This window comes from Typopeltis vanoorti, chromosome 12 (genome assembly GCF_054136105.1).
Source record: "Typopeltis vanoorti isolate ZY-2024b chromosome 12, IOZ_Tvanoo_1.0, whole genome shotgun sequence".
NCBI classification, from domain to species: Eukaryota; Metazoa; Arthropoda; class Arachnida; order Uropygi; family Thelyphonidae; genus Typopeltis; species Typopeltis vanoorti.
Window position 1 is genome coordinate 120,972,087 of NC_143560.1, and position 19,549 is coordinate 120,991,635.

The 19,549-nt window shown below is 36.5% G+C and overlaps 1 protein-coding gene and 1 long non-coding RNA gene across 3 annotated transcripts in view; one reads left to right on the top strand and one right to left on the bottom strand.

Moving 5' to 3' along the window:
- Window positions 1-19,549, top strand: part of LOC150101188 (uncharacterized) — a 320,189-nt gene that overhangs the window by 65,748 nt on the left and 234,892 nt on the right. Inside the window, exon 3 of the long non-coding RNA XR_016549191.1 lies at window positions 18,889-18,989. This is a non-coding gene — a long non-coding RNA (uncharacterized LOC150101188). The remainder of the gene's footprint in view (window positions 1-18,888; window positions 18,990-19,549) is intronic.
- The window catches only part of LOC150101189 (leucine-rich repeat protein soc-2 homolog), a 408,424-nt gene continuing 405,151 nt past the window's right edge, over window positions 16,277-19,549 (bottom strand). For both annotated transcript variants that reach the window (XM_090402102.1, XM_090402101.1), the window contains one exon: window positions 16,277-17,007. In XM_090402102.1, coding sequence (XP_090258228.1) covers window positions 16,972-17,007 — 36 coding nt within the window. In that variant the 3' untranslated portion in view covers window positions 16,277-16,971. The remainder of the gene's footprint in view (window positions 17,008-19,549) is intronic.

Genomic DNA, 19,549 nt, shown 5'->3' on the forward strand with positions numbered 1-19,549 from the left:
TGTTGCATGTAGGTTCTAAATTCTCAGATACTGTACAAATTATTATTATTATTATTATTATTATTACCACGGGCTACTCCAGGAGTCCTTAGACTCATCGAGGGAGGCCCTAAACATGTTCACGCAGCTGTTCAACATTCTCACAGTATCTATCATACCTTGCCTTGAACTCGCTCACTGTCATAGCACCCACAACAGACTCTGGCAGCTTATTCCACTCATTTACCACTCTAAAAGTAAAGAACCCAGCTCTAACACCCCTGCTAACCACGCTCTTGCCCAGCTTCCATGGGTGTCCCCTAGTTCTCCCACCACCAGTCCTGATCTCAAAAATATCATCTGAATTAATCCTATAGAATCCTTTTAGCAATTTGAATGTCTCAATCATGTCTCCCCTTTTCCGCCTATCAACTAGTTTCTGCAACCCACAAATCTTCAACCTGTTCTCATATAGTTCATTCCATAGACCTGCTATCATCTTAGTCACTCGCCTCTGAATCCTCTCAACCTCCTCCCCATCAAGAAGGAACCGAGGTGACCAAATCTGGGCACAGTAGTCGAGATGAGGTCTTATCAGGGCTCGGTACAGAGGTACAATAACTTGTTTTTCTCTGCTCGTCAAGGTATTTTTCAACAACCAAGTGAGTTGATGAGCTGATTTAGCTACTTTCGCAATGTGCCCCCTAAACTTCATCTCCCTATCCACCAACACTCCCAAGTCCCTGGCCTCATCAATCTCTTGGAGTACAGTTCCACCAATGTGGTATACTGCTGCTAATCTTTTCACTCCGAAATGCATAACCTTACATTTTGTCACATTAAATTGACATCCATTCTCCTTAGTCCAGAACTCCAATCTATCTAAGTCATCTTGCAAGACTTTGACATCTTCTGCATTCACTATCGCCCTACCCAACTTTGCATCATCAGCGAACAGATGAACTGTCCCACTTAGACCCTTCCCTATATCATTAATGAACAGATTAAACAGCAGTGGCCCAAGAACAGAAGCCTGTGGCACACCACTAGTCACAGGCCGTTTTTTGGACTCTACTCCTGAATAAACTACTCTTTGATATCTCTCCATCAACCACCCAGCTATCCATCTCACCAACCCTATATCCATTCCCATATGTTGTAGTTTACGGATTAGGATTCCATGTGGTATCCTGTCAAACGGCTTTGCCAGGTCCAGCAGTATCACTGTAAACCCATTTCCCTTATCCAGTTCAGCCGTCACCTTGTTATAAAACTTGAGCAAGTTACTGAGACATGATCTACCCTTCACAAAGCCATGCTGTCCTCTGTACAGTATCTCATTTTCATCAATCCATTCCTGTATTTTTCCCTTGACTACTTTCTCCAAGACCTTGACAACGACTCCTGATATGCTGATCGGTCAGTAATTTGCAACCATAGTCTTGGATCCTCCTTTATGCAGTGAAACTATTTTCCCCTCTTTCCACGCCTTCGGGACTAAGCCAGACCTGAGACTCAGATTAAACAACATGGTCAAGGGCACTGATAATTCATTAGCCGCTTCATGCAAGACCCGTGCCGGTATACCATCCAATCCCACAGATGTATTCACATTAAGGTTCTGTAATAGACTATTCACCTCCACTTCATTCATCACAATTCCCATATAAACTAATGGTTCCTTCATTTTTTCAACGTCACCACCTGGATGATATACTTTTGCAAAGTGCGCGCTCAGTAACTCCACTATATCGACTGGTTCAGTGAACTCTTTACCATCATCATTCCTTAAAATCATTTTGCCATGTACAGTTTTTTTCTTGCTTGCAGCATATTGAAAGAACTGTTTGGGATTCTCTTTTGCTTGCATAGCTAGTTTCCTTTCATAATCGGCTTTTGCTGTTTTTACCACACTCGTTACCCTTCTGGCCTGTACTTTATACCGTTCGTGTGCCTGCAGGTCACCCCTTTCTTTAAATTCCCTCCGTAGTTGTTTCTTTTTTTGCAGCTCAAGCTTAATGGTGTTATTCATCCATTTAACCCCTCCTTGTTTCACTATTCGGACCTTAGGTATACAATCAGCCATAACCTCCTGTAAATGCTCTTTGATCACTTCCCATGCTCTATCGACGTCCAGCCCTTGCAGTTGTACATGCCATGGCACTGATCCAAGCAATCTCCTAAGCTTGTCATACTTGCCAGCACGGTAATTCCACATATACCCTGTCTTAATCACAAATTTCACACCTTTAGCCACCTCCCAGGTCAAGACCTTATGATCACTCTCACCAATAGGTGGCAACATGGTCATATTCATTACAGTCAAATTCTCAGATACTATTAACAGGTCAAGCACTCTCACACCCCTAGTATTTTCAATTACATGCTGTTTCAGATAGTTATCCCTTAATAATTGAATAAAATCCATTTCCTTCCTCACATGTGTCCTCTCCTCCTTCCAATCAATGTTACCATAGTTGAAATCCCCCATAATAATTACCCTCCTTTCACTCATTTCATCAATTTGTTTATGCATACCATCTCCACCATCTATTCCATCACCTGGTCTATAGCAGCACCCAACTGTATATTTTATTCTGCCAGTATCAATCTCACACCAAATAGCCTCAAATGAGCTCCTTTCACTATCCTGCAATACTTCAATTCTCCTTGGCTGCAGTTCATCAGCTATCCTCAACAACACCCCTCCCCCAATTTTATTCTCTCTGTCCCTCCTAAACATACTATAACCTACACATTCTATCCCACTAACTATATCATCTTCCGTCAGCCATGTTTCACTAATGCCAATAACCTGTGGCCAGGAAGAGCCAATCAAGGCCAAAAATTCTTCCTTCTTGTTCCTAATACTCCTGGCATTAGTATACATGAATTGCAGTGTTCCCTTTGTCCCACCCCTATCTTGATGCGTTATTCTAAATATCCCATTCCCATTTTTTGTCCTTTTTGCTGGCTCAGGTACATCATATACATTTTTACACTCAACTGTCTCACTGATGTCTGGATATCCACTTCCCCCCCTCCTTGGTAGTTCTAGTTTCCCTGGTTCTGCACATCCATTTTCACTTCATTCAGCAACACTTTTTCCAGTCTCCGCACACCAAGTCCATTCAAATGCAGGCCATCCATCTTGTATAAGTCCTTTCGCCCATCAAACTCATTCCACACGTCCACAAATTCCACACCACACCGTCCGCATAACCTGTGCATAATATCATTTGCGATTATGGCCCTCCTTCTAAACTCCTCTCTGTCATACCGCGGTAACAGACTCACCATTCTAACTGTCACTCTTTTCTTTCGCTACCTTTAACCATACTTTCAAGTCCTCTTTCATAAAAAATTTATCACCTTTCAATTCATTCGTACCAGCCACAATTGTTATTTCTTTCACCCTCTGTTTTTGCACTCTAATGCTCTCACTTACATCCTTAAATTTCGCACCCGGTAAGTACGATTTAGTTACACTCCCATCTATTACTCCTCTTAATAACGAGTCACCATACATAGTTCACATCAGATTTTAAAATTGGATGTGCATTGTTTGGTGACAGCATCTCAGACTGAAAAGAAGTCGCTTCTCTACTCTGATTCTTCCTTCACCAAAAAAAAGGAAAATCCCACTAGGTATTGCCGGACCATACCCATATCCGCAGCAGGTCTCCAAGGTGAACAGCCTCTAGTCAATAGAATAATGTAGGTAAGGGAAGTCGGCAAGACGGATCTGTAACCTCGGGACAAGGATTGGTTCCGAGGACTGGGGTCCGAAGCGGGTATGGCACTGCACCGGGACTGGGCAAAACTGTCCAGTGATGGAACGGTTGAGCCCGGACCAGAATCAGGGCCTTCTCGTGGAATGCCTCAGCTGCGCGGCGTGCCGGATGGCCCGTCGGGCACGACCGTTTCGGCTGGCAACTAACAGCCAACTCAGAACTGGCACGCACCAGGGGGAATCCGACTGTCTAATTAAAACAAAGCATATTGCGAATTGGTTGTTTAGAGTTGTTGAAGCAATGTGATTTCTGCCCAGTGCTATGAATGTTTAAGTGAAAGAATATCAATTAAGATCGTGGGTGATCGGTGGGAGTAAACATACTCTCATTGAGGTGGATGGTGATTTATAATTTGAGTAGTTTTATTAATATATAACAGGATATTGTTTGAATGAAGTTTATCTAGCCAAATTTTAATTGTTTATTGTGCGACTGGAGAGTGCATAATGCGCAGTTGTGAATGATGTTTTTATAAATATCTAGCAGGATTATTTTTCAAGTTTAACTAGCCAAATTTAGTTGATTATTGTGAGATTGGAGAGTGCATAATGCACAGATTTTTAATTCCCAGAGACAGCTCACGCCACACCGGGTCCAGCTGGCCTCACAGAGAGGTCCTGAAGGTGTTTGCTATTAGAGCAACACATGACGTGCAGAAGTGGCCTCCAGATGTCCTGTCAAGGCATCATTTTGATTTTCCTTTTTCAGTAGCATAATTCGTTGGTGTGAGTCCATTGATGGTTGCTGTAAATCACCAGGGGAAGCCTGGTGAGTGCTCTTAGCACAACTGATAATTCCTGGAGTCACTTTGTGATAATTCAGGTCCGGCTGGCCTCAGAGAGAGGCCCCGAAGGAGTATGCCCAGTAGGGATGTTGCTACTGGAATCATGCTGCTCTTAACGTGGGGAATTGCCATCCCACCCATGCACCTACGCACACGAGCTTTTTTCGTAGGGAATTCGGCTATCTGATTACCATTGTCTGTGGTTGGGAAGAGGTGAGAGTGCCCTAAAGACTCTCGCTGCTCCCCTATGAGCATATAACGTAGGGAATCTGTCTTTTATCCCAACCTCAGTGGCACTGGGCCTCTCATGTGATTGTGGAACTCTCTGAGTTGACACAAGTAAATAATAATGCAATACTATGGATAAATATATAGAATAACTCTGAAAAATATAGAGGAAAACTCTAAATAATAAAGAGAAAGAATATACAGTATGAAGATGGTGATGTTTTGATTGAGTAAGGAATATATCTGTTCCTAGGTAGGAATAGAGGGAATTTAGTTACTAGTTTTAAGTTAGTATGTAAGTTAGTTTTTAAGCTAGGTTTAGAAAAGGAACTTGAAAGCAATTGATAAAAGCAGGATTTAATTCAGAGTTATTCAAAGAAAATTCTAGCGGTCTTGCCACGACTGGTGCCTGTATTGACGAGAGTGAGAGCATGAATTACACAGGTCTGTAGAATTATTAATAATGGTAAATGCATGAAATGAACAACTTTAGGTTCATGTACCAAATGAAATTAAGCACATTGCCAAGAGTGTCCGAACGAATTTTTTTTTTTTTTTTAATAGTGAAGTTGGGATGATGAACCTCAAGGTTGATGCAATTGTATACTGTAAGAGAGCACTAGTGTGAGTGATGGAAATCAATATTGGAAAAATTGATTAATATAAGAGAGTACTAGTGTGGGATATCAACCTCAAGGTTGATGCAATTGTATACTATATGAGAGCACTAGTGGAATTCAATATTCATTAAATTGTGTAATGCAAGAGAGCAGTGAAGTGGGATATCAACCTCAAGGTTGATGTAATTGTATACTGTAGGAAGAACATAACGTGAAGATAAAGATTACAGGTTAGTTTTACCCTACTGATGACTAGTCGTTGCGATAGTAACCCTACTCAGTACGAGAGGAACCGCAGGTTCGGACACTTGGTACATGTGCTTGGTCGAGTGACCAGTGGTGCGAAGCTACCATCCGTGGGATTATGACTGAACACCTCTAAGTCAGAATCCCGTCTAGCCACTGCAACGATACTGTTCGTTGCCTCGCGTGTTAAAAGGCAGCGCTAGCCGGAGTTGCTTTTGTACCGTCACGGTGCGATCGCTCTGGCGATGAGGCCACTAGAACGGAAGCATCAAGGCAGCCGTTGAGACTATGCGGCAGCTGCTTCCTATGCCGCACCATTCAGGTGTGACATGCAGGCACCAAATCGTCTGCAGACGACCTAGGTACTGGTCTGGGTGTCGTGCTTAGAAGAGCAGCTACCATACCGCGATCTATTGAGACTCATCCTCTGACTTCAACTGAGGTGTTCAAACACCTCAGTTGAAGAGAAGAAAAGGGGGTAGGTGGAGAACAGGTATGTGACGAGTGTTGTATTGTTGTGTGTGTGTGGGGGGGGCTCTTGTTTTGAAAAATATAACAGTGTCTAAATTTTGAAAGGATGATGGAGATATATGGCAGAATATTCAGTATTGTATAAAAAAAAAAATACTGAACAAGATTTTCAATAAAACATAACTGTCACAATTTTATTTGAAATCAAATAGCTTAAAGTTTTGCATATTGTAGTTTAAATTAAAAAAAAAATTGAACTAGCAGTCAGAGATTTGTCTGGTTTCTATTTTCTCAGCAGTGAAAAAGTTAAAAGGAACATTTTGGTTAAATTTTATTTGAAATCAAATAGCTTAAAGTTTTGCATATTGTTGTTTAAATTATTATAATAAAAAAAAAATTTAAACTAGCAATCAGAGATTTGTCTGGTTTCTATTTTCTCAGCAATGAAAAAGTTAAAAGGAACATCTGCAACCTGCAGAGGGAAAGGAGAATGCTTCCTTCTCTGATACAATGAGACAAACCATTGTATTTCTCACTAATCATGGAGGGGGGGGGGGGGGGGAGAAGTGGGTTTAGTTTTAAAGAATACTAGGATATAACAATAAACTGACTAGAGATGCCTTTTTTTTTTAAATCCAAACTCAATACTTAGGTCACCCTTGATCACCACCTAAAGGTACCAAGAAGGTAGAATATGTGATATATAATAGCATTACAAGTGCAAACAATTTGTTTCGAGTGAAATGAGAAAACAGTGCTTGAGTGGTGACCTAGGGCTGGGCCAGTGAAACTATTGATTCAGGTCCCAAATACAAAAATTTAATTAAAAAAAAAAAAAGCTGCCATTTATTTAATATTAGGGTTTATTTTTAAATGAGAAGTAATACATAATTTTATATTGCACAAACGCTTTATTCAGGGCAAAACCATAATTTGCATTCACATGTGATTTACTACTATTTTTCCATGTAGTCACCATGACCATTAAGATACTTTATCATGGAACTGCCTCTGATAGTGGAAAATTCTGTCTTGCTGTAAGTAGCCAAAATGCAAAATCTGTTTCAGACCTGCTACTTTAAGGGTTGTCTACAAATTCACCAAATCTTGCATCTGCTGAGCTATGTGGCATTATATACAGTAGCAAACAAATTAATCTGAACACTCTTAAAGAGTGTTTGGATTAATTTAATGTCAAGAAAATATGTATAAAAATTAAACTCCAACTTTACCTAATAATTTATATGTGCTCCTCTGTTCCTAATAAGTTCATTATTTGCTTAGGCATGAACTCTACCAACGTAAAACACATTTTTCTTATTTCTGCATCTTGAAAGCATACTTTTATAATGGATTGCATTAAGTTATCCTTTGCATCACAATTTAATTTTCTAAATCTCTTTCACTGCGGCCTACAAATTTTTTATTGGGTTAATGTCAGGAGAGTTACCTAGCTATAGAAGCAATTGGATGCTGTAATTTTTGAGGAAGCGTGGCATGGAGTGAGATCCTGCTGGAAGATAAGTTTTGTCTTTCTGGATCTGTGGGACCACTCTTTCCTCCAATATTTTTATATATTGGTCAATTTTCATCACACCATTAACAGGCACAAGTGATCCTAAACTATCACATTTAAAACAACCCCAGAACATCTTTTTAGCTGGGTGTTTAGGAGCTTGATGAAGGTGGGCAGAGAAGTCTTCTCAGCTGCTGATTTGCAAACATAGGGTATTTGCTCTCCTGGACAAAGAATTGGTTCTCATTTGAGAATATGACCTTCTTCCACTTTTCAACTTCTCAACAGTCCAATCTTTGAACACTTTTTGCCGACTGGAGCCTCTTTATCTCACACAGCCTGTGTCAACAGTTGTTTTATTTTTGGTCTGTGAGCAGTCCTTCCTACTTCCAACAATTTTTGACAGACTCATGTCAGAAACATTAATCCTACTAGCTGCCAAGTCTATTTAAGTCTAGAGCAGACAATCTTGGATTCATAATCATGCAAAGATTGCTGTGGTTAAGAAGTTCAATCGAATTATTCTGGTTTTGTGACCACATGTTTATTAAAAAAAAAAAAAAAATGTTATTTTAAAACTAAACAAGTACTAAAAATGTACTGTTAGTTCTCTTTACCCCTGAAGATATTAGTCTGATGACTAACAAAACTTGTTGGGTTTGTTTTTTAGTACTTGTTTAGTTTTAAAAAAAGTTTTTTTTTCTAATAAACATGTGGTCGCAAAACTGGAATAATTCGATTGAATCTTGGATTCATTTTGCTTTTCCTAACTAGTACATGATCTTGAGTAAGTATAGTTACCTTTTATCACCTACATTTTCCTTTTCTGTCAGGAGAAAAGGTACCTATCTCACTGAACCTCTTTAAAATCGCATTAACAGTATCCACACCAACACCACACTCATTGATGATTTGTCTGAGTCAGAGATGTGTGCTGAGAATTAGAATGCTTTCTTGGAGATGTAACCATTTTATAGCTACATAAAATTAATAAAACACTACGAATGTCAATCTGTTTACACTATTCAAAAATGAACAATGCTATTAATAAACATTGTAGAGACAGTTAAAACATACAACATTCAACCCAAAATAATGAACTAAAACCAAAAATTTGAAGAAAATTATTTAGCTTGTTCATATTAATTTGTTTGCAACTGCAAGCACAGAAAGGAGACAGTGACTGTTGTCTCACTCTTCATAAACTCCACAGGTGATTATTACTAGACAGTAGCTATCACTTTTCTTGCAAAGGAAACCACTTGAAACTTGCCCTTGGAAAGTGGAATGCTGCATTATCCCAAAATGGAGATTATTAGAAAGTGGTGACTCCACATTCATCTCTTGTAATGATGCCGTCAAGCACATAATTTTCTCTGACATCCAAAGTGAACAAACACAAAATGGAAATGAAATCGAACTTGCAGAAGAACTGGAAAAGTACCATGTGGACATAATTATCATTACTGAGACAAAGAGGATAAAAAAAAAGTGAGACCTTACTAAATAATAAGTATAGAATGTTATATCTGGGCAATAACAATCAAGTAGTAGTGATAAGCATTCAACACCAAACATGAAGACCAACTTCTTGGTTGTTGGAAGGCATTTCAAGTAGTTATGTGAACCAACGTCAAAATTGGGAAATGGACACTGAAACCTATCTTTGCCTATTGACCTGGGCTGAGAAGGATCTTCTTAGGAAGAAGTGGAGGAATTTTTGGAGTCATTATAGCAGGCAGCTGACATAAAGAAAATGAAAAAGTAGTCCTTGTTGGAAATCTAAATATCAGAGTAGGAAATGAATCCCACCAGACATATAGGAGCATTTTAGGAAAATTTGGAGAAAAAAGGCAAGGCTACAATAATGTAATTATCTATTGGAACTTCTGCTCAAGACGTAGACTATTCGTCACTAACACCATATTCCAACATAAAGATGTGCACAAGCTCATGTGGAGAGAAGACAAGAAATAAAAGCCCCATTGACTGTGTCATTTTTGAGAGTGATATCTAATGTGGTGAAGTTGTCTTCAAGGATAGAAAAATAAGAATACTACGGTGGACACAAGATGTTAAAGAAGCAGTCCTGGACAAGAAAGCATACCCAAAGTTCCCAGTCAGGAAGGTGGCAAAATGTTTTGAGGCTATTGAAAAAGCTTAGAAACAGAGGAAGGAGTACTGAAGATAAGGATATCTTAGATGTCTGGAGTAATTACTTTGAAAGACTGTTAAACAAAACAAGCAGGGGGAAAAAAAAAAAAAAAAAAAAGAAAATTTTCAAGCAAATGCAAACAGGAGTACATATCGATACTTGAGATTAAAATAATAATAATAATAAAAAAACCCGTCAAAATATTGAAATAGACAGGCAGATGGAGTAGATGATATTCAACCAAAAATTCTTAAGTATGGCAGTATAAAACTTTTGCTGTGGCTACACTGCATAATTCAGAAAGTCGAATTCTAGATGATTGAGCAAAGAGCAAAGTCAAACTTTGCTTTATGCAGATTTTACTCCTCAACACATCCAGTGCAAGTCTTCAGGATTCTTTAACTAAATTATACAACAGCTGTAACAAATTTGGCATGAAAATCAGCAATAAAAAGACCAAAACTATGAAAATAGGTAGCAGCATAGAAAACTTTAGGTGCATCCTTAATGGAGAACAAGTAAAATATTTCAGCTATTTAGGCATTATGTTTAGTGAAGATGGCAAATTATATTCAGAAATAGACAATGGAACAAGCAAAGTTGGTATGGAGGATAAAAGCAGATGGAGAAATTAGCCAAAACCTCAAACCAGTTTTAAGTTATGGATCTGAAAGGTTGGTTAGAAATAAAGCACTTGATCAAAGAATACAGAGAGACCACACACACATGAAACTGCTGAGAAAAATTGGAGGCATCAGTGACAGAATCATTAAAAATGAAGATAGTAGAAAGGAAACTGACATTGTTAGCATTCAAGAATGTGTGTCAGCAGAGCTAAGGTAGTAGGCCACTTAAACAGAACACGAGAGGGAAGGTTATCAAAATGTACATTTGATGGCAGGAAAGACCCAGAGGAAGACTGAGATTTAGGTGGATTGATTGTCAGAAGTGCCTTATAAGAATGATATGTTAGATACGACAATATTGGCATGCTCACAAGTAACAGATAGTTTTGGAGGAAAATTGTTGATAAGAGATTAATAATAATGTAAACTTAATCATGTAGAAATTGAACATTCCTTGAGGATACATATAGTAGACACCACTTATTGTGATCCCAACGGGATCACAATAAGTGGTAATAAGTCTCTTTTTGATAACAATAACTGGCTGATAACATTAAGCAAAGGATATAAAAAAATTGCATCAATTATTTCGGTTTATTATTATGAACATTATTTAATTAAATTTAAAAGTTGTTATAAACAACTTTTTAATAAGCAACAACATAAAATTTATTTTAAAAACTTATCTAGTGTTGTTTGGTGTGTGTTTGAATATAGATATAGTAGTTCATGAATAAATTGCCCATATTCATGCCTTTCGAAGTTAGTTGCTCTATATTGCACACTGCAATGAATATTAATAAAGCTTCTTGCATCTGGGCATTGGTTGGAGCTTCTAAAATTTATTCTTCGATATTTGTATTAAGTTCACCTTCTTCTACTAGTTAAAAGTTCTCATAGGAAGCAGCTGGACATATTTCCAACACTGTCATTGTAGCCACCACTTCAATGTTATCAATATCCAACCAATTTTCAAATACTTCTTTGGACATACTATGTGGGGGTTTTATCAAAAATTTCATTCATAAGATATTCAAATTCTTCAGGAGTTTCAGAGTTTGTTTTAAAAAATCCACCTTTTTGAAAGCAGTTTTCAATAGTCTTCTCTGAGATTTGCTACCAAATGCAATGCATCAAGAACGGAAATCTTTTTTGCAGTTACACTTGCATCAGATTGGTCTTTTATATAATCAAGCCCTTCGATAATAAGCTTTAAAAGCTCGTATGATGCCTTTGCCACGTGGTGGAATTAATGATGTAGTGTCCGAAGGGAAGATTACTTTGTTCTTTAATGATAAATTGTGTGTGCAATGCAGTTGTCTACTAACAAGACAATTTTTTGCTTTAATTTCAGATCCCACTTAACTAACCAATCGGCTGATTTTTTATTTATTTTTTTTAAACCCACTTTTTTTTCTTCACCATGAATACGCTTGTACACATTCTCTTCCTTTTTTTTCCCACCTGTTAAACCATCCATCAGTTGCAGTGAAATTTTCTTTGCCCATTGTTTTTGCAAGTTCTGCTTTTTGATGCATCAAAGGCCCATTAATCGAAACATTATTTTCACGAACATTACTAAACCGACTTTTAATGCTGATTCAACTTGAGTATCCTTATCAGATTGGGCTCTCTTCCAATTCATGTTCTCATTAGTAAGAGCTCTAAGAGTTTTAATGTTTGATCTGTTTTTTTAAGATCTTACAATTTCACAACCACTCTTGTGGTTGTGAAACTTTCAAATGTACAGTCACACTATGCTGACTCATTTTAGGCAACTTATCATAGCATTCCAAAATTCTTTGCTTTTCTTGGAAAGATATATCTTTTGTTTTTTACTTGCTTCTGCCATGATGCTAAGGGTTGTTTTAATGAGCATTTAGTCAAATTTACTTACTGAAAGAGCACAAAAATAAACTCAAAATCGCAATTCGACTGTATTTATACCCACCTACATTTGCCTGGAAGATAAGATATTTTCTCCTGATTAATCCTTAAAGTTCTTAATTTTGAGATGCAAAAGGTAAAACATTAGAGGATTTTGATAACAACAACCAGAACTTGATTATAATAGATGGATTAATTTTAAATGGTGTGTTTTGGGACTAGCTGATTGATAATATTATCCACGATTACAGTAAGCGGATTCTACTGTATAAGAAAACTGATAATGATGCAGTCAAGCAAATCATTTTCCTTTGCTGCAGTGAAGAATGGACAAGAGAGGCTGTTGATTTTGTGATTTTCCATCAATTTCTCTGCTACCCAAAGCTAATCCAGAGTATTTTAGTAATAAGGTATGCCACCTTGTGACTACTTGTATATGGAAATGACTTCAGCATTACTTCAATCTTGGTATCACTTCTGGGTCTGGCTCCCACTGATGAGACCTCAAAGGTCGAAACCAGTCTGGGTAGTGGCCTCTCCCATAATGCACAGCATTATACACTTCTGTAAGGATATGTGCATTGCATTATGGAATACCAAGGCAAATGATGTGAAGTCATTAGCCTCCACTCGAATAAAGGATGAAACCAAGAATATAACTTCTTGGCATCTTTAATTTACCATATTTACTCGAATATAACTTTTACTTTTCCCCAAAAAATTAAAATTGGTATCACGCCTGAGCCTGGCTCCCACCGATGACACCTCAATAAAGGTTGAAACTGGTCTGGGTAACAGCCTCTCCCATAATGCTATGCATTATGGGATACTAAGGCAATTGATGTGAAGTCATCCTCTATATACAAGTAGCCCAGTCGTGAAATGACCTCACCTGCAAACTTTGCTTACACGTAGATAAAGGATGAAACCAAGAATATAATTTCTTGGTATCTTTCAATTTATAGTATAACCAAGTGGAAAAACTTTGAACTATACCCAAAGTGAGCAAAAATACCACCCCTGCATATCCTCCAGTGGCATTCTTCTGTTTCCTTCTTTCAATGATCTTATCAACTTATGTACTACGTTCTGTTTGAAACTTCAATCATTTTACAACTGTCTGATGGCTTAACTTTTAGTGTGCATTTTACCAAGCTGATTTAACTTTTGCTACAGACATGTTCTTGTTAAAACTGAACAGTAGTTTCTTTCGTGGAAGAATAGAGTACCAAAAATACAACTGTATGGCATTGTTATGCATCATGTATCTACATGTTTCATAGTGTGACGATGGTGAATTTATTTGGAAAACACCAACCCTCTCCCATTATATGGCACATAAGAGGCTTTGACATATTTACATGGCTACATAAATAGTTTTTTTTTTTTTATTTTTAAAGACAAGCTGAATTATTACTTTTTACCCCAACCACCATAAAGTTTAGTGCCAGTGATGGTTATCACTATCCATAGTCAATGCTCAGTGGAACAAGCTCATATACATTGCAAAAATAATTTGTTGTAGTGAATTTCTTTGCACAGTACTATACATATTGAACTTTGATGTTTACTGCAGTGAGAGTTGGCTGTATATATTTGTAGGTGAATTTCACCACAGGCAATGAGCACCTTTTTTGTTTCTGTTCATATGTGCAAGGTTTAATAAATTATGGAAAATCTTCTTTATTCTCTATTTGTATACAGTATCACCAATCAAGTGATTAGTGGTACTGCGTCCGTATTTTCTTTAAAAAAAAGCGCATTTCATTTAGAAAGTTTCGTCCAGTCTGATGCTACTTGCCAGGTGTGAGCATATTTGTTGGGCCCTGCATATCCATAACCACTCTTATAGCTGGAAGGAATTTAACATTTGCACCTAAGCCCTTTTGCTCAATCAAGACATATTTAGTTATACGCTCCCTGTTCAAAAAGAAACCGAACTTTTGATAGAAAATAAAACACAGGCCAATTATAATTATTCAAATCATTTATTTCAAAATCAATATACTCTCCCTCAACTTTGATACAGCATTTGGCATGGTCAATTAATTCATTAAATGAGTTTTTTTATATCTATTTTTGGGATACTGTTGAGGGCCGTGGTTACTGCCCGCTTGAACATTTTCAATGGTGTTGTACCACTTTCCTTTCGTCGGGAGAAGAGAAAGAAGTCACAGGGTGCTAAATCAGGTGAATATAGTGAGTGATCCAACACACAAACTTGGTTTCTGCTCAAAAACTGATGTCTCACAATGTTCGAACGCTGAGATGGTGCATTATTGTGCAAAGTGACCAGCTGCCTGCATCATGATATTCATGCCGTACACGAAGAATTCTCGCTATCAATCGCTTCAAAACTTAGAAATAAAACTCGCCATTGACCGTTTGACCAGGCGGAACAAATTCTTTGTGGATAATGCCCTTGGAATCATAGAAACAAATCAGCATTGTCTTTACTTTTGACGTTTCCCTAAGCATTCTGGCTCTTTGTTTCGGGCCCACACCACATTGTCACCAGTAACAATCATTTCAAGGAAGTTTGAGTCCTTATGAGTGGTTTTAATGAGGTCCATTTTGATAATTTTTTGGTCATCGGTCAACTTGTGGGGAAACAAATTGCAAATTCAATTTACGAAGGCCCAAACTCTTGGTCAAAATGTTGTGCACAGTTGATTTTTGGAATCTTCAATCAACCTCATTGACAATTTTGGGTTTTCTTTGATGAAATCACGCACTTTTTGGGATGTTAACTTTGCTCAGTCCAGTTTTTGGATGGCCCACCTTTTTGTTGTCCTCAAGCGTCTCACAACCACTTTGAAATCACTTAAACCACTCGGAAACTTGAGTACAGGATAAGCATTCATCACCATATGCTTTTTGAAGCATTTTGGTAAAACTTTTACCAAGTTTAACACAAAAGTCATTCGCAGCTCTCTGTTTGAAACTCATTTTCTAACCGTTCGTCAAAACACTGTCACTCTTGGCACTACAACTTGCTTCTTATGAAACAAATGTCAAACAGTTGACACAACACTAATGAAGGTTGCCACTTTCGACAACAAAAAGATACAACAGGTGGCGCCACTAGTTGTATTTTTGAAAAGTTCAGTTTTGTTTTGGACAGAGGGTGTATAAATGGACAAAATAAAACCTGTTAAGAACCATCTATCCCCCACCTCCCAAAAATGCTCTGGTTTCAATTGTTGTGTTAAGGAATAATCACTATACATTGCATTGTTTGTTTGAGTTCACTGAAGACTATTGATTACAAATGTGTAGCTAGCATTCAGTGAACTCAACAAACAAACAATGCAATGTATAGAGATTATTCCTGAAATTTGCTGTAAAGCTGGAAGCTTTACAGAAAACTTACATGGCTGCATAAATCAATATCATTTTCAAGTCCTTATTAATTCTAATTATTTCTGGCAGATGGATATTTGTAAATAAATAGAGAGAGGAAGTATTTGCTACCTTGAGTTCATTCTCAGGTGCAAAATGTATCTTTCAATAATTTTCCTGGATGTATTAATTAAATAACTTTAACAGGTATATTTGAAAATGGAAAGGAAAAATAATTTAAATAACCATTTTGATGAACACGCGAATGTGTGCATGTGATGATTTCAATTTTTATGTTTTCAAGTGTCGGGTTTATTTTTAATTGAGATAATCATGTTTATTTATTTATTTTTTTTTAGAAATTTAAGCTTATATTACAACAGCTTCATATATGAATAAATAATTTTATGGTGCACCTGATTCAGCTTTTTATAATATTTCAAATAAGTTTTGAAATGCTTTTGCAAGGGAGAAAAATGATTTTTACAGAATAAAACAATAGCTACTTCTTTGCTTTCGATTAACAGTTATCTTCAATTTAGATTGTAGAACAGTTACTATGCATAGTTCTGTAAAACTGTACAGAATTACTTATGACGTACGTTAAATAAACATTAAAAATAATACATCTTATACAGAAATTTTTATTTACATAAGACAGTTTTCATAAATCTATTTATTTGTAGTGTCTTTTCCTTACTTCTCACATTTTTTAAAAGAAAATAATTTGTGTAGATTTGTGTAGGAGATTCCAATTTAAATTACAAAAAACCACTTAACTTATTGTTAATGAATGATACTGGCTCTTTCATTGAATCTGATAACATAGCAACATCAGAATTCATTTACTTTTTCCCCCCTTTTTTTTTTAAGATGACATGCCACAGTCAGCATGAATTAAAATAATGCATGCTAAGGCTAAGATATATGTTAGCAAGGTCAAATTTCTTTCAGAAGAGTCTGGCACTACATCATGAAGTTTATATATTTCTGCTTTTCACCACATTGTAGAGTTGCAATAATCTAAGATAAATATGGTCCACGTATACCTGAATTTGCATTTCTCACGAATAGAACACGCAGTTCAGTGATGACTATATGTCAAACAGTGCTAGAGTATATTATCATAGTGTTCCATCATTTCTATACCATCCATTTGTCAATGACTGATCCAAGAGTACAAAACAGGTGACATGCACATAAAAACACGTAACAAACAGTACCATTTTACACAACGTTACGTAAGCTGGAGGCACATCTGTTTGGTATTCTGCAACATGATCCTTATTCATGAGATTCTTCTTACATATTTACATAATAGCTTCACATTGTACGGTATGGGCCTTTCATTTTTAAATACTGAAATAGAAACAAAAACTTATTTAAAAACAACTAGGAATTACGTGTTTTTTCATACATTATGATTAAAGTTAACAAATCTTTCAAAGTAACATCAACAAGTATGAAATTGTACAAAACACTGTTTTGCCATTCTGATGATGTTAGATATAAACAAGATGACACAAAATTAAAGTACTCTTTAATGTTTGTGAACTTTCTGTTGTGATGATGTTTACTGAGAGTCAACCATAGTTTGATTCAACGTATTAAATATCATAACAACAATCTTGAGATTACTGACCAAGTTGCTAGAGGTACAATGCTGTTCTAAAGAAATTCTTGAAAAATCACAACTAAAGCTATCTGCAATGCTAAAACAAATCCACTGCAGCAAACAATCCCTAAATATTTGCTATCGTATGAGTAATGGTATTATTACCAGACTTCTTTAGAGTCATGGGAGTCCAAAGGTCCCATGACAGCAGGACCTCCTACTCCTACATACAGCTCATCATACTGTGCCTTAAATGCATTTCAATCACTTGACTGCTCTCCAGGCAAAAACCTTATACTCACTGCACACACCCTCTTTATACAGCTTCCAGGAAGGGATCTTATTCTTCTCTCATTCTATGAAACATCTCATCAACATTAATCTGGTACCAACTTATGTCTCAATCATATCCTCCTCCCATTCACTGTTTTTTCACAATGATGAAAAAACCCTCTACTTCCATATGAGACCAGTTAACTCACCTTTCATCAAACGAGACCAGATAAAGGTTCCTCAAATCACTGACAGGAATTGAACACAGCTCTTTCCAACCAAAGGATTAGTCTATACAGACTGAGCTATGAAGGCTCTTGTTATAAGTAAGATCAGTAAATCCATGCTGTCCATCAAAGAGAATGCTGCTGTTGTGAAACCCCATTCTGAATCTTGGTTCTCACTAACCACAAATCACCACCTCGTCTTTTCAACAGCATAATGCACCCATATCCAGGTTTCTTCATTTGTCTCTATCATAGACTGCATATGGAGTAAAGCATTTATAGGTCTTCCTACAGGTATTTTCTTGTCAGTTTTATTTCTAAGCACTTGTCTGATCAATTAGCCATCTATCCTCCAAGCCACCCAAACTCTCTTAGTTCCTAAGAGAGTTCACTTCATCACATAACTGATGTGATGAAGTGAACGAAGTGTTTAAAAGGAACATGGTGAAAACTTCTTCCAGTATTTATGCATGACTTAAAGGAATTAGAGCAAGAGGAGAATGTTATTGAAGACGTTACCAAGCTGCATGAGAGGTGGGATTGGACGATATTACAGCTGAAGATGTGACAGAAGTCTTAGAAAGCCACGATAAACCACTTTCCAATGAAGATTCAAAGAATTAGCTGAACAATTAAATCAACATCCAAAGGTCCTCTGAGAAATATAAAACAGGGCTGATTTACAGCACATCCTTGCAAGCATTGAGACATTGACTGATGAACTCTGCGAAATGGAACGCGATTGGGAAAGGAGTGCGAATGTAAAAGGAGTGTAATCACATCTATTCGACTTTATACTGAACTCCTTAAAGAAAGAAAAAGAGAATCTAGGCAGTTAACACTGGATACTTTTTTTTCAAAAATAAAAAAAATGCAGGTGATCCGAAACCAGGAACTACAACATAGAAATATGTAATATCTTTTCAAAGTTTCATATTTTTTGTATATATAATTATTTTGTTCTTGTTATTAATAATTTTATTTTAACAAATATATATGCATGTATTATCAAAGCTTTAAATATAATAATGTTACATATATTTCATGTGTATATTTTTTGACTGCGCAGAACATAACTTTGTACCTCCCATTAAAATTGGGTTCATTTTATGTCCGTTTTTTCAGGAATGGAAGTGAGGCATAAACTGAGGGCTGCCCGTATTTTATTAATTTTGAAGAATGCACCACTGAAAAGAAAGGACATGATCAAACAAACTCCACCCAAGGTACAACAACTAAACTAGACAGCCCATCATGAACTTGTTAATGTTTAAACTAACCATGCTTGAACACGAGATTTTTATATCACATGCTTATTTTTTTTATAGTTGTATATATGCTTAGAGAAAATTTTATTTAATGAGGAATATGTTTTGTTATGTGATAAAGTAATCTAAAAATATACATATACAGCAGTATACAAAATAAGAAAAATAATTAATTTTTTCTTAATCAGTAACCAATTTATTAATAAGTAAATTTATATATTAAAAAATTATTTGCAATTAATATATACTATTACAAATATTATTTGAAAATAATTCTAATATTATATATTAAATTTAATATTAATAAAATGTTTAATATTTTTGCACGCAAGCATACAATTTATCTGTAGTGAATCCGACACTGCTCAACAAGCAGTCGGATTCACTTGTTACGTGCAGTGACAAGTGTAAACGAATATCGGCAAGTCTGGCTGCAACTGACCGAACGTAATAATTCCAACTGCTTTAGATTGCAATGTATTTGTTTCATGTAACAATAATTGAGAAAATATAATTCT